This window comes from Molossus molossus, unplaced genomic scaffold (assembly GCF_014108415.1).
Source record: "Molossus molossus isolate mMolMol1 unplaced genomic scaffold, mMolMol1.p scaffold_m16_p_1, whole genome shotgun sequence".
NCBI lineage: Eukaryota > Metazoa > Chordata > Mammalia > Chiroptera > Molossidae > Molossus > Molossus molossus.
Genome location: NW_023425344.1, coordinates 46,960,543 through 46,976,416, shown reverse-complemented (window position 1 = coordinate 46,976,416; position 15,874 = coordinate 46,960,543). Strand labels below are relative to the sequence as shown.

The window sequence follows — 15,874 nt, the reverse complement described above, 5'->3', positions numbered from 1 at the left end:
AACCTTGCTTTTAAAGACTTCCTTTCCACTGCTTTCATACTTTATTGAATTATTGCCATTTGCTTTTTATTGAGCAATGCCACCACGCTCCGTCTTTCTATGAAAACTCCACAGGGAGCTTTCATGAGTATTGAGTTTGGCAAGACATTGGTGCTCTCAGGAACCAATCTGATTGCTTCAAAAAATCAAAATCTCTGGCAGCATCTCTGAGTGGAGATGCCGGAAATGTTTTTGGAAAGGCCTTCTAATGCCATTTCCCCCCCATGAAATAGCACAAAACTTTTTCCTCTTTAATGTCAAGCAAAATATTTAGATTACTTACTTGCCCTAAACCACACATAAGAGTAAGACTGGAAGAAGACATTAACTTCCTTTTTATATATACATATAATTATGCACACTTTAAAAAGCCAGTTTCTGTAAGAATTAGTGATTTTAAAATAAAGAAAATAAAATGCATATTCCCTGCTTTGAAAACCAACAAAATGAGAGCTTACTTCTGAGATTTACTTTGTAATGATTAGAAAATCATTAAATTAAAGTTTCAATAACTTTATGAAATAAAATAGTTAGAAAAATCAAGATATACTTGTTTGAAACATGTTTAACTGAATTATCTAGAAAATAATTTTATTATATAAAAAGCATTTTAAATGTTACTGAATTTTATTTATTTATCTTTTATTAATTTATTTTTGTTACACATGTTTCTTCTTTTTCCTCCATTGACACCCTCCTCCTGATCCCCCAGCATAGTTGTCTATGCCCATTGGTTATGCATACATGTGTATTAGTTCTGTGGACTATCTCTTTCTTCCCCTCGTCCCCCTATTCTGAGGTTTGTCAGTCTGTACCCCACATCCATGTCTCTGGGTCCATTCTGTTCATCAGTTTGTTTTGTTCATTATATTCCACAAATAAGTGAGATCATGTGATATTTGTCTTTCTCTGATTGGCTTATTTCGCTTAGCATAATACTCTCCAGGTCCCTCTGTCTTGTCTCAAAGAATAAGAGATCTTTCTTTGTTACAGCTTCGTAGTGTTTCATTGTGTATATGTACCACAGCTTTTTTATCCACTCATCTATTGATGGACACTTGAGCTGTTTCCAGATCTTAGCAATTGTAAATAGTGCTGCTATGAACATAGGGGTGCATATATTGTTTCTGATTGGTGTTTCAAGCTTCTTAGGATATATTCCTAGGAGTGGGATCACTGGGTCAAATGGCAGTTCAACTTTTTATTTTTTGAGGAAACACATAATGTTTTCCACAGTGGCTGCACCAGTCTGCATTCTCACCAGCAGTGTACTGGAGTCCCCTTTTCTCCACACCCTCGCCAGCACTTGTTGTTTGATGATTTGTTGATGGCGGCCATTCTGACAGGTGTGAGTGTTACTTAATTTTATACAGACTAGGGTGCCACGTGAAAATGATAAATTATATATTTTCTATGCAAAGAAATTCTATGTCTGAAGTTTAACTGAAACTACTGAAATTTGAGCATCAATGCTATTCAGTAAAGTTTATTAAATAAAGAATGTTAGTCACAAAGTCCTTATAATATTGTCAATGTACTGATTATTTAATCTCATATCTGCAACCCTAAACTGGATTGATGACAAAAGGCTTGTTTTTTAAGCTGGACACTCTCATAGGCCTTGTTTCTGCTTTGCTGTCATTAGTCGTGTATACGCTTATGTAGTTTCCTAAGTCTGGGAACAAAGCCGTTGACTAGTATCTCACAATATTCTCGAGTGCATCGATAACAGTGCAAATAAAACATCTCATGTTAAAAGAGTACCAAGTTCCGCTTAGTTGTAAGGTGTTAGCATGTTTAACAACTAGTTTTTTCAGATTTTTAAATATACCTTTCCTTACATTTAAAAAAAATTAAATAGTAAATTTCAGATATGCCAGAATTCATCAATCTGATAACTGAGAGAACTAAGCGAGGTCATTTTCCAAATACTTTTTACAAAGGCTCATGTAAGGCTGGTCTGCTTTTTAAATTTTCTACATAATTTCTAGGGGAAAAATTTTATCACTCAAGTATTTATTACTACAAAAGCTGACTTTAGTGTTATTGATAGATACTAAAAACATTTCAGGGCTGTTCTGTCTCCTAGCTATTCGTGTGGAATGCTATTTTTACTTGAAAATGTGTACAAATATTTGCAAGCATTCTAGAAATGACTCTTTCTTTGAATAAAGTATCTATTACATACCAAACCCCTTTGACCTTTATATAGACTCTTTTCTGAATATAATTCAACAAGGATGGGTTAAGCACCTATTACACATTAATCTTTGTTAAACTCTGGAGAAGTCACCATGAGTAACACATGGAAATTACTCTCCAGAGATTAAGAAAGCAGTCTATTTAATTCTGAAGGATGGAATATTTGTTACAAAACTATTTGAGGATACTAATTTTGTTTATTATTTATTTTATTTACTTTCAACACATCAAAAGATGTTCACTGTAGAGACTACAAGGGACTCAGCTTTAAGCAGCAATCATTCACTCCTTTCTCCAGGCTGGTGGTTAGAGAGTTAAAGAAGATACATGTTGATAATTAAAATAACCCTTTCTTTTCAGAACTTCTGTAGCATTTGTGTTATATGCTATTCATTTGACAATTATCTGCATAGCATTTTGTGCAGTTACTTTAATTATTATATCAGGCAATTATTTACTTAACATAATTTAGTACTTAACATACATATATCATTTCTATAACAGAGTCTGAAAATGACAGAATGCAGGAATTATGTTATGTTAAATGTATTTTATTATTCATAATAAAGTTATCAACAATTTTTTTTTTTATGGGTGACTGCTAAGGATACTGGCTTGCATGAGTTACCACTGCTTGGGCAAGTTTATCTTATTCAGATATGTTAGGAAAGAAAATCACCTGAAAAATAATTACCTTGAACATATACTTTATTTATTTATTTATTTATTTATTTATTTATTTATTTTATTTTTTATCTTCACCTGAGGACATTTTTTGACATTTTGTTCAGATAGAGTGGGAGGGAGAGAGAGCGAGAGAGAAACATCGATGTGAAAGGGACACATCGAGTGGCTGCCACCCACACGACCCAACCAGGGCTGGGGACAAACTGCAACCGAGGTACATGCCCCTTAGCAGGAACCGAACTGGGTCTCTCCAGACCGCAGGCCGACGCTCTAACCACTGAGCCAAACCGGCCAGAGCTTGAACATATACTTTTAAAAGAATTTTCTAATAGGCTATTCAACTTAGAATTGTGATACATAATAAGGATACATTGACACATTATGTTACGGATTTGCTCAATTTATTCATTTATATTACCGTCATAAAATTGAAAAGCTTTCTTTTTCATCTACATTATTTTGTGTGTCACAAATATAGCCCTAAAATCAAATGCAAATAGTAGATAAAACAAGGATGCAAAAAATATTTATCTTAGAAAGACTATCACTTTAATTGTGTTGTGCACGCAAATAATGTACTTAAAATTTACCCTTTAAATTATTTTTATTCCCAGCAGCAATGAGAAAAACACCAACAAATAATCCTAACATGAATGAAACCATCCAGCCAAACTAGTTAGCTCTTTGTGTGTGTGTGTGTGTGTGTGTGTGTGTGTGTTTAACATAAATTGTCTTATAACTTTAGGAGTATCACTGAATCTGTCTTTATTTCTCTTTGTCCAAAATTTACCAAATACTTTGATATTTCTTGTATACTTTTTTCCCCACTGTATCACTATCTTTCATCTAAGTTTTTCCTATTTGATTCAAATTTGCATAATTCAATTGCTGCAATATTGTATTCTGTTTTTTATGGAGGTAATTGTAGATTCCCATGCAGTTGTAAGCAACAATACAGAGAGAACTCTTGTACACTTTCCTGTTTCTCCCGATGGTAACATTTTTCAAAACTATAGTATCATATCACAGCAAAGATATTACCTTGATGCTATCCACCAATCTCAGTTCCTAGTACTCCTGCCTGTGTGTGTGTGCGCACGCGCGCATTAAATTCTAGGCAATTTGGTCAGTTGTGTAGGTTTGTTTATCCATTATTACAGTAAAGATACTATATAGTAAAAACAGCACAAGGATCCCTGTGTTGCCTTTTTTAATCAACTCACTTCCTTTGGAAAAACTCCTATCCCATAATTAATCTCTGGTAATCATTAATTTCTAAACATGCATTCTTAAGTTTTGACATTTCAAAATGTTTTATAAATTAAATCACACAATATGTGACCTTTTAGCTTGGAATTGGGTTTTTCACTTGGAATAGGGATTCATCCAAATTGTGTATATCGGGTTTGTTTCTTTTTATTATTAGGTAGTATTTTATGATATGTATGTAACCACAATTTGTTTAGCCATTCACCTGTTAAAGGACATCTGAGCTGATTTCAGTTTTTGCTATTACAAGTGAAGATGCTGTGAACATTTAAGTACATGTTTTTGAGCCAACCTAAGGTTTAATTATCCTGGGATAAATACCTAAGAGTATTATTGTTGGATCAAGTGGTAATTGCTTATTTAATATGGTAAGAAAATGCCAAATTGTTTTCCAGAGTGGCTGTATCATTTTACATTCCCACCAGCAATGAATGAATGATCAGTTTCTTCACATCTTCTTGGTGTTGTCACTATTTCTTTCTTTCCTTTTTTTTTGTCATATTAGACAGGTGGATAGTAATATATCTTATTGTGGTTTAAATCTGAATTTTCCTGATGGTTGATGTTGTTCAATAACTTTTCATGTTTTTATTTGCCTGTCATGCTGTTTTGAATTACCCACTAAATCTTGTGTACTCATTATGTATCAAAAATAACTTTGATCATGTTATTCTGATTAAGAAAATCAATAGATACTAATTGCTGTGGGAAACAGATTCCAAATTCTTAATGTAGCCTTCAACAGCCCTTATAATTTGGCTCTAACAAAATCTCTTACCTTCCATTTAAAAAATATAGCTGAAGTCTAGAGAATATCTATGTAATATGGGTTTTCAGCCAGGAGAATGGGAAGCAAAGTGAGGGGAAACAATGTGAGTTTTCTGCATATGCTACCTTAAGGTTTCCGAGGGTGGTGTAGATGTATAATGATTGACAATAAAAGAAACATTGTTATTTGTTAAAGATCAATAAATCAACAAACAGTAAGTATTGGTGAGGATGTGGAGAAGAGTAAACCCTAGTGCACTGTTGATGGGAATGCAGACTGGTGCAGCCATTCTGGAAAACAGTATGGCGTTTCCTCAAAAAGTTAAAAATAGAACTGCCTCATGTTCCAGCAATCCCACTTCTGGGAATATATTCCTAAGAATCTTGAAACACTAATTTAAAAGAATACATGCACCCCAATGTTCATAGCAGCACTATTTACAATAGCTAAGATATTGAAATAGCTCAAGTGCCCATCAATAAAAGAGTGGATAAAAAAGCTGTGGTACATTTACACAATGAAATACTACATGGCGGTCAAAAAGAAGGAAACCTTACTTTTTTGCAACAACATGGATGGACCTGGAGAATATTATGCTAAGTGAAATAATCCAGTCAGAGAAAGACACATACCTTATGTCACACTTATATGTGGAATCTATTGAACAAAATAAACTGACAAACAAAATGGAAACAGACGCACGGATACATGGAGCAGACTGACAGCTGTAAGAGGAGAGGGGAGAAGAGGGTACTTGATGAAAGGAGGTGAAGGGATTAGCCAAAGAAGTAAATGCATGATGATGCATAGACACAGACAACAGTGGGGTGATGGCCAGAGGGGAAGGGGGAGGGGGGAGGAGCTGGGCAGAAGTAAGCAAAGAGAGGAAAATGTGGACATCTGTAATAGTCTCAACAATACAAATAAAGTTTTAAAACAAGGAATATTGATTTTCATTACTAATATTCCTCTAATAAATGTGTTACAGTGCTACAAAATTTGCTTTTAATCGTTCCCAAAACATTTCTCAACTATTTGTCCAAAACTACATCATAAATCATTTCTTAATAAACATAGATAAAAATGAAAAATATGAGTGACTCATGGCTATATCTTTAAAGATTAAAAGTTTTAACAATATATTTAAAAGAAAATCATGGATCATGCTGAGCTTATGATCTTATTTCCTCTGCATTATCAATACCTTATAAATTCCATATTTTTCTTAATTAGTTGAGATATTTTCTTGCTGTCAAGGCAAACAAAGGAATAAATGGTACAAATCTTGTTGAATCCTTTCTTATTATAAATAATTCACATTAATCAGAGTATGTGAAATAGTTGATAATGAAAAACCACCAGCCCTGGCTGGCATTTCTCACTGGTTAGAGCATCACCAATGGTGAGAATTTAAAAAATAAAAAAAAATAAAAAAAATAAAAAACAGAACAAAACACACCATAGAACTTAGAAAATGTTGCAAATTTTTTTAAAAATGTACTTTTAAAAATTCTTCTTCAGAGACCCTAGATTTAATTGTCTATTGTACAAAAAGATTTTATATCAATGGACTTTAGATAAAAACATATAAATATGAATATTTGTATATGGCATTACTTAAAAAATATTTTATAAAATGTATCAATTTAAACATTTGAAATTTTTTGGATGCCATTAACAATTATTTTAATTTTTTTTTATATAGGTAGGAGGTATCTATTAATTTCTTGATCAGAGAAATAAGATTAAAGCAACAGTTTTGGATATTTTATACAAGTACATTGAAGGCAAAGAAAACACTGAGCCATATTCCAGCAGTTTGATTTTACAAATGTTAAACCTTAAAACCTTAGTCCTTAAAACATCTGTGGATATTTTCTAGCAAATTTGAATCAAATAGGTGAATGTTGTATATATTTTTTTTTAAAAAAAGAAAAGGAAAGCATGGGGAAAAACAATAAAAGAAGCACAAAAATATTTGCTAGTTGTTAGGCAAACAGGGGCTCAGAAATTTTAGTGAGAGTTCAAAGAAACCGAAAGGCATTGAATTAACCTGGTTTGTTGTTTTGATTTATGATATGTTTATTTATTGATGTACTTTTTCTAAGGCTCTTGGGGTTGGATGTAGTAGAAGGGCCAATTTAAACATCTTTAGTTTTATGTGAAAATAAAATCCAAATAAAGGGAAAACCGTCTTTTTAAAATAGTGATGCTTTGAAGAGATTAAGAGTTAGAGACAAATTTGGCAGTCTTCAACGAACAGTTAACTGATGCCATGAGCAAAGAAGTATTTGTGAGAGGGAAGGCTAAAAGGAGGTAGGAAGGGAGAAGGGCAGACAAGAAAGAAGACAGAAGTGTGGGTGTTCAGGAGCCAGTTATTTTTCGGGAGTTGCTCACACATAAGATGTGGGAAGACCATGTGGGGCCAACAGACCTGCCAAAGCAGTGCTTCTGAATGGAAAGAAGAGAATATACCAAGAGGAGGAGCGTTTCAGTGATGAGCTCTATGGTAAGCAAGCTCAAATACCTCCGTATTGTGCACGGTGAGGTAAATGGAGAAGTATTCATTGCATTTAGTTCTACGTACACTATTATATTGTGTGTAGAACTCAAAGGCAGAAGAGAAGTTTCAGAGAGACTTTAATCAAGTTGGTTCTTAGATGAAGAGGCTAGTTCTAGATTACTCAGGTAAGATACTGAGAATAGGAAAGAGTTGGGAAGGTAAATAAAACAGGGGATAACAATATGTAGAAATGGTATTTACCATTATTGTGAGCCTGGCAATAGTTGAAGCACTATGCTACGTGCTTTCTGTGTATTGTCTCTCATCTTGACACAACCAGAATCATTCAGGGAAATTACCCTTAACTAGAAATTAAGGAAATGAGACTTTACAGGGTTAACTCATTTACGTTGGCCGATGTGTCTATTAAATATTGAACCTCTTTTCAAATTCCAGTTGAACTATTGTCGGTAAATTTAGGTACTCGGATTGTTTCCCTCAAGAGGAGATATGTGTCCAGGCTTGCAAGTAGCAAAGAAGTGGCCAAAAAGGAAATGAGAATGAGAGGAAGTAAAAACCCTTTTGAGGGAGATCGTTGAAGGACAACATCTGGGGAGAGACAGCAAGAGCTCCCACAGTGGAGTCAGTCAAGCTGAAGGTTATACTATTATGTTTAACAGTGGAGAGTGGACTTGCTCACTCTCTTTTGTCTATAAAGGTTAACATCACTAAAATGTCAGAGGTGGTCATGGATCTGTGCACAGAAAAAGTGAGGAAGACTTACTATGGAGATGAACCTGTTAGAAGATTAATACGCATCAAAAGCATTGGAACAGCAGTGGGAGCCCAACCCAAACAACTTTTATGGGCCAAGTCTGCATGGTTTCCTCTAGAAACAGTGCCCCTGTCAGAAAGAAAGTTAAAGTTGAGAAAAAGCAATGGCATAAATAATCTGAGATTAGAGAGTAATAAGGCAGATTTTAGGAATAGCTGTCAGTGATAATGGGGTTCCTTTGTTCTACCCTATTTGCATTGCGTACCATCATTAAAATCCCTCCCACAGACCTCAGTGTCAAGGAATAAGAAAAAAACAGAGTGAAGATCTATTGAATTGCAACTATTATCATCAAAGAAGAAGATGGATAAGATCATAGATTTAGATTGCAAAAAATATTGTTTCTTACGTGAACTAACTGTTGATGATATTGGGTTCTGAAGGCTGGTCAGTGCAAGAATATGATCAAAGAGTCAGTCAGCTTTGGTTAGAAAGAGTCAAGGAACAGGTTATGAGAATAGAAAAGGGAACTGTTTGGAGGTCCCACAAATATCTGGGGCCAAGATCTGAGAAAGGGTCATAAAAAATAAAACATGGAAAGTAGGGTTATTATTAGTTTTGATGACGTACGATTGTTACCTTGGAGGTGAATTAATGACATGCTGAATTAATCCAAACGATTGTCATTAAACTATAATCATGCTAGGTATTCTGTTGAGGGTTTCCTGAGAACATTGGTAAAATTTATTCTACTCTATAAGTTTCTTATTTTAATTGGGTTTAGTTATCAGCCCAAAGAAACATTTTCTTGATTACGTAGGTGTAACTATTGAATCCTGTCCATATTAATTTTTCTGTTGTAATTGTGTTATTAGAATATAAACTATTTCAACCAAATGCATGTATTTTAAAGAAAAAATAAATGAATGTAATCTTACTGCAGACTAAAAGTTCTTAAGTGTATGCCTTGGTATTTTTTGAAAAGTCGTCCTACATATAAAGTATCCTCTCTGATCATATTCTGCTTCAAATCATGGTCTCTAAAATTATATTCAGAATAGTGATACTATATTTAACTCCACTGAGGTTCCAGTCACATCACTTTGTGAAAAAGTCCTGTCTGAGGTAACAAGACTTTTTTTTTTTCCTAGACAACAGCCACATGCAAATTCTAAACAGTTCAAATCTCAGACTTAGAACCTCCTATTTAGATTAAGGTGTTTGAAATCAAGGGCTAAGTTGCATTTTACCATACAAACCTAAGATCCCTCCTGCGAACAGTTACCCTCATTTTTCTACAATGACAAGAATCAGTGACTTCATGATTCTTTGGAATTTTTATTTGAAGAGTAAATATTTTTCCCTAAAGATGTCTTTTCAATTACACACTTTCGAGAAGAGATATTGGAGGGAAATCTCAGCCAAGGGCGGGTGATTGCTTAAACCATGCATTTATTACTAACTACTAAGCCATTCTTATTTGAATGCATATGATTACACTAACCATAGGCTCCATTTTCCGTGTCTTCCATCAGCAGTTGCAGCATCCAGTGACCAAAGCCAGATTCCTATCATTGCTGTGTCTGTGACCGTGGGAGTCATGTTGTTGGCGGTGGTTATCGGCTTCCTCCTCAGTGGAAGGTAAGTGAGGAAGCTGTGATTGTCAACTTTTGCAGCTGATCTCTGTCCTGCCTTGAACTGACCATTTGGCAGTTAAACACATCCCAAAACATCGGACAAGCAATACATGTATTAGTAGATAACCTCAATGTCTGATGTGTTTCTTAAGCTTTACCTTGTCCCTGTTAGTGCTTATGTTAAGCACACAGTTTCTCTTCATCACAGGCATGCTAACTTCACAAGAATACTATTAGCTTGTTATTACTTATTCTGTCTTTAATTTAACCATATTTTTGTCTGATATAGGTTTTTGCTTTTTTGTTTTGTTTTTTACCTGGCATTTGGTTCCTCTCCATTGCCTGCTTCGGTTGCAGCATTTGGGAAAGACTATGTCTGTGCCGAGTGGATCGAGAGGGATGGGACTGATCATTCTAGTAGCTAGCATTCTGGCCTAAGAGGGTGATGGATACAAAGCACACAGTTTGGCAAACTAGCGTTTTGAGAAATAACCAGCCCTTTTTAATGACTGCTTTTATTTTCAGCTTCTGAATGATTTCAACTTGTATACATCGATCATAGTATATATGGATACATTCTACTGAATGTTTTGCCAATAGATACATTAATGTGTGTATTATGTATGTACATTTTTCATTTGGAAGAAAAATAAAATAGGTAGAGCTCCAATAAGAACTTCTGTAGAAGGTGTTTTCTGCGACTGAACTGAGCATAATCAACTGTCCTATGAATAAATAAATAAACAAACAAATAGAAACATGATTGTACTCTATTTCTACATCAAACATATTTTCATTTTTTTATCTAGAATAGGCCATTGTTAGAAGAGATATTTAGTAATGAGAGCTGTTGATTTGAAAATGTTCTGGTGTTAGACAATTATAGGAAACTTGATGAAAAATCTTCATGGAAATATTTAAACCTGTACAAATATGTGAAATGTACTGTAAGATTAAAAAAAAAAAAAGTCAGGAAGTCAATATTTATATTGATTTTGTTACTGTTCTATTCATTTACTTTTGATCTTCAGCACCTATTCAAGTCATAAATATACAGAATTAGGCACTGTTCAATATACTCCATATGTATTCTGAAAAGATTTATGACCGTATTGATAAATTATAGTAGTAACAATTTACTTTCATGAAACATTGCTTCTTCCTTTAAACATCCTTTCTCTTTGTATCTGAAAATTCCTTTTTTTCTAGTTCTTGTCATGTAAGAATGTTTGGGGTTTTCTTAAGAATATATGTAGAAATCCATTGCTTACTTTTAATGTTAAAATAGCAGCAATTCATTTTTAGGAAGTCTCTGGGAAGCTGTTTGTGTTCTGTGGAGGACAGCTAGCCTTTCCAGACAGAAAGCTGGGGATCTGGTGACCCACTGACTGATCTCTTCTTCTCTCTGATGTCACCTAGGGTGCATTCTCTACCTTTGCAACAGATTTCTGGAAGATAAGCTAGTTCCACCAGTCTTGTCATAAAAACTTTGCTCAGGGTCTGATTAAAAAAGATAATTAAGTTGAGTGAATTGTAACTACTAAGAAAACTACCTTGTGATAATGTGTCTTTTCTAAATGATAGATAACTAGGATACATTTGCAGAGCTGGTTTGTAATATAATTTCTTTACTTCTGGCTCAGATGTGAGTTGATTCTTCCTTTGCAATAAATCCAGGAAGCATCACTTATATTTAGGGAATTAGGATCATAAGAAGGTATTTTCTTTGTTGGGTCCATACTTAGGAGAAATGAATAAAAGCGGAGGGATGACTCAAGGTCGAGAATCCAATATGTGTGTTTGCGGGTTTATTGAAAGACAAATCAAATATAAAAAGTATTGTATTGTAGACTTAGCACACAGTATTTATTTAACCTAAGTAATGGTAACGTGGATTTATTGATGGCATTCAGCTGGAATCTTCTTATCTAGATGTGAATAGTCACTGTTCTCAAAAATTTTTTTTCTTTCCCAATATATACATAAAATTGACTTAAAAACAATTAATTTTGTTACATTTGTAACATTTAGCAAAGTTTTTGAAAGAAAGGTCAATCTACCTATTATTTGGTAACTGAAAGATCATACAGCTTAGCACACATGTACACACAAATTCCATATGTACCTGAATTTCCTGCACAAGAATAACTAAGTTTTAGTATAATTACTGTTATACTGGAATCATACCTGCACCTAAGACACAAATCTAAATTTTCAGCATAACTAAATCCAAAATGTGGTAAGATATACATTTGTAGATGCATTCTTATAGAAATATATTAGTTTTTAAAAACATCATATAAATTTGTGCATTATTTATATGATTTTTTTTAAAATTTTACCCTATGATGCTGAAACTGGGAATTTATAGTTTAAAAGGTAACAAATTTTACCAAAAAACAATCTGAGATTTATATCAGCAATTTTTTTTTGAATAAAAGTTTATGCATTGTGTTGAATACATATTCTTTTATTTCAGGGGGCATTTGCATGATAAAAACATCTCTGGCCATTGTATTACTTTTCATAGACTAGTTAATTTTGTTTGTATTATGTAAGTATACTTATTCAAAAACTAAATGATAGGATTCATGAAGGACTTTTCTCTTTTTATTCAAGGCAATAAATCACAATTTTTTTCTGGATTAAGAAAATTTTACCACTCTTGTAGTATCCTGAATTAACTCAATAAAGATTTGTCAAAAAAAGGAAAGAAAAACTAATGAAGAAATGTTCCCCAAAACTAATGCAAATTTGTGAAATTATCTTTGAATACAAGCAAATTATTGCAGAAAAGTCTGTTCTAGAAATGTTCTAAGGACATTGAATTTTATATTTCTTCCTCCTCTCTGTGCCAAAATATGATTGATAAACACACACAAAAATATCACTTAGAACATACTGTCTTTTGCCCTGGCCAGTTTGGCTCAGCGGTTAGAGCGTCGGCCTGCGGTCCGGAGAGACCCGGGTTCGGTTCCCGCTAAGGGCACGTACTTCGGTTGCAGTTTGTCCCCGGCCCTGGTTGGTCGTGCGGGTGGCAGCCACTCGATGTGTCCCTTCACGTCGATGTTTCTCTCTCTCTCTCTCCCTTCCTCTCTCTTCCTCCCACTCTATCTGTACAAAAAATGGAAAAATATCCTCGGGTGAGGATAAAAAAAAAAAAAAAAGAACATACTGTCTTTTATCACTTTTAATTTCTTGAATATAATATAAACCAATATTTGCTCCTAGGTAAAATGTCTTTTTTTTTTAATCCTCACCTGAGGACACTTTTGCATTATCTTCAGATGGAGCGGGAGGAAGGAAGAGAGAGAGAGAGAAACATCAGTGTGAGAGAGACACATTGAGTGGCTGCCACCCACATGACCCCAACTGGGGCCGGGACAAACTGCAACTGAGGTACATGCCCTTAGTAGGAACCGAACCTGGGACTCTCCAGTCCGCAGGCTGACGCTTTAACCACTGAGTCAAACAGGGCAGGTCTTTTAATTGCAAGTAATTTGACTCTTCAGTGGTGATACAGATAAATCAATTTTGATATATTGCAAAAATTTGAATATCACTTGTATGTAATATTTATTGACCTTTTATATCATCATAGGAGAAAATATATATTAAAGATCTACATTCACTTATAATTTGTATTTTTATTTAGACCAAAGAAAAAATGGAGATTATAGCACACTGAATAATATATCATCAATCTAATTCAAAAACAAAAAATAAACTCTTTTACTCTAAAATACATTGAAAGATGAAAAATAAATAAAATACAGAGATTTTATAATCTTTTTAGGGTAAAATTGATTATGCAGAAATATTTTGGAATCTTCCTACCTAGATCTGGTTTTGAATAATATAGATAAGCATCATTCTTAGAAAGGAAAAGGTCTTATTTTTTAAAAAATAACAAAGAATTACAACATCTTAGGATTCTATCAATTTCAGAATGTGTGTGATTCTTTTGTTTTAAAGGTGCTAAATATTTCACAGAGCAGCGATTTTAAACCCATGTGCCACAATATTTTTTAAAACATGCACAGTCTAACTATTCAGTTAAGGAGCACTGACCTCTTTTTCCTTAGATTGTCAATTTTTTAAAAACGGCAACAGCCAACACAATAACCATCCAGTGTGAATGAATCATAATTATATCTATGTTTTTATTGTCAGCATGGCAAAAACATATATATATATTTTGATGTGCTGCAAAATTTCAGTAATTAGTTTATGAGATGAGTGGCATGAGATGAAAAAGGTTGAAGATCACTGCCAGAGAACATTTTCCGCAGGGTTCAGACTCTCCTTTTCACTTTCGTTCTTATTAATTTTAAATGGTGTTTACGTGGAACAACAGAACAGTTGGCGTGTCCTCAGCAAGCTATGAGCTGATTACTGCAGGATGAATGGAAGTGAAACTTCCTGATCTGCACAGCGTGTCGTAATTGTTTTTTAATCTTTCTCCTTTATCGGCAATGACATTGCACATTGATAACTTTCTTATTATATCCTAATTTTGTGTCTTTTTCTCTTTTATCTACTAATTTATAGATACAAATTGTTTAATCAATCAATCTTTTACCAGAGATTGACATTTTCACAGTCTTCCAGTTCATGTTTGAAAAGTCTATTACTGCATCCTTCTCTTTTTTTCTTTCCTTTGAAGACAATCACTGATCTTATTTAGTTGACATTTTTTCTTTGTGTCCCCATTTCACACATGGGGTTTCATTCTGAAAATTGATTACTGGACAGTTCTTAGATACAAAGCTTAAATTAACAGGATTTAATGGTATAAAAATTACAAAGGAGACATCTTTCAGTAGACGGAAACTTTATTCTTTGAACTTGGGTCATCATAGACATCCTGGGTTTAAAGAATACATTTTTAATACCTTGCTTCTGATCCCTTATTACATGTTTATGAATTTAATTAATGTTAGGAAAATATCAGAGCTTTGCTTTTCTATTCATTCAAGTCCACATGTACACTCAGTGATTAAAGACACACACACTTTACACACATTCAAGCTGAAATCACGAGGCGGTGTTCAGGATCATTGCCTCAAAAAATCGAAGAATGAGGTCATGGACCAAGGGTAAGCAAAAGGAAAGTTTATTTGAAAGATAGACTCCCCTCGGAGGTGGGGGACCCAAGTGGATTTTCCATGAGGCTCTGTTGTCCACGGTAGACATAGACTTTGCTAGCCTCAGATTGGTCCTTTCAAGGAGTTCTGTCTTAGCAACATCTATACATTTTAAAGCTTCTGTTTCCCACCTGACTGGGTTCAGCCCTAGGCCTTCTATAGGGCCTTAGTGGCTTCCCTTTTTATTTTAATTTTAACTTCTCCCAGGCTATTGGTGAGAAAGAGGGGAAACGCCCTTGGAGCAACCCTGTGCTTGCTTTTGGTTCCTCCCTCAAATCCAATAATTCAACAATCTAGTTGTCTTGCTCCCAGAAAAAGGAACTGTGCAGTAGATGGCAGTTCCCCTCTTGGCTGAAACCAGCCTTTCTGGTTTTTTGTTATGCAATTAACTTGTACTACCTTAAGGAGCTTATAGTTTGCGTTTCTATAAATGGGGGCTGGGAGTTTCCGGCCTTGAAAGCACAATCGCCATCTTAATTTTAGTTTTATTTTGAGGTCTGTAGAGTCCGAATAAACCTCCAGATGTGCTGTGTACTGGGTTCTGCCTGTGTGCTGAGCTCCGAGTCATCTCCAACTTCCCAGGGGTCTCAGCCTTCCCTGCCCATGGTCCCGCCCCTCCCTGCCTACCCTGCCTCTAGCTCCTCAGTGGCACACATATTTACACATGCTTCCGCATATAAACAAAAGAAAGGTAAAGCTGTTTGCCAGTTTTAAAATTGGAAAACAAAACCAAAACAATCTATAATTCCTGAAGAGGCGGAAGGGTTTCCTGAAGCTGATTGGCCTTGGATATGATTTTAAGGCTATTCATATGTGACTCTAATACTATAATGTTCCTGAGATGAG

The 15,874-nt window shown here is 34.4% G+C and overlaps 1 protein-coding gene across 4 annotated transcripts in view; it reads left to right on the top strand.

Annotated features, from left to right (window-relative positions):
* EPHA5 (EPH receptor A5) overlaps positions 1 to 15,874 on the top strand; it is a 346,680-nt gene that overhangs the window by 258,556 nt on the left and 72,250 nt on the right. For 2 of the 4 annotated variants that reach the window (XM_036258172.1, XM_036258153.1), the window contains exon 8: positions 9,783 to 9,885. In XM_036258172.1, the coding sequence (XP_036114065.1) occupies positions 9,783 to 9,885 (103 nt within the window). Of the gene's footprint in view, positions 1 to 9,779; positions 9,886 to 15,874 lie in introns of all 4 variants that reach the window. The other 2 variants (XM_036258162.1, XM_036258144.1) reach the window with 1 other exon arrangement.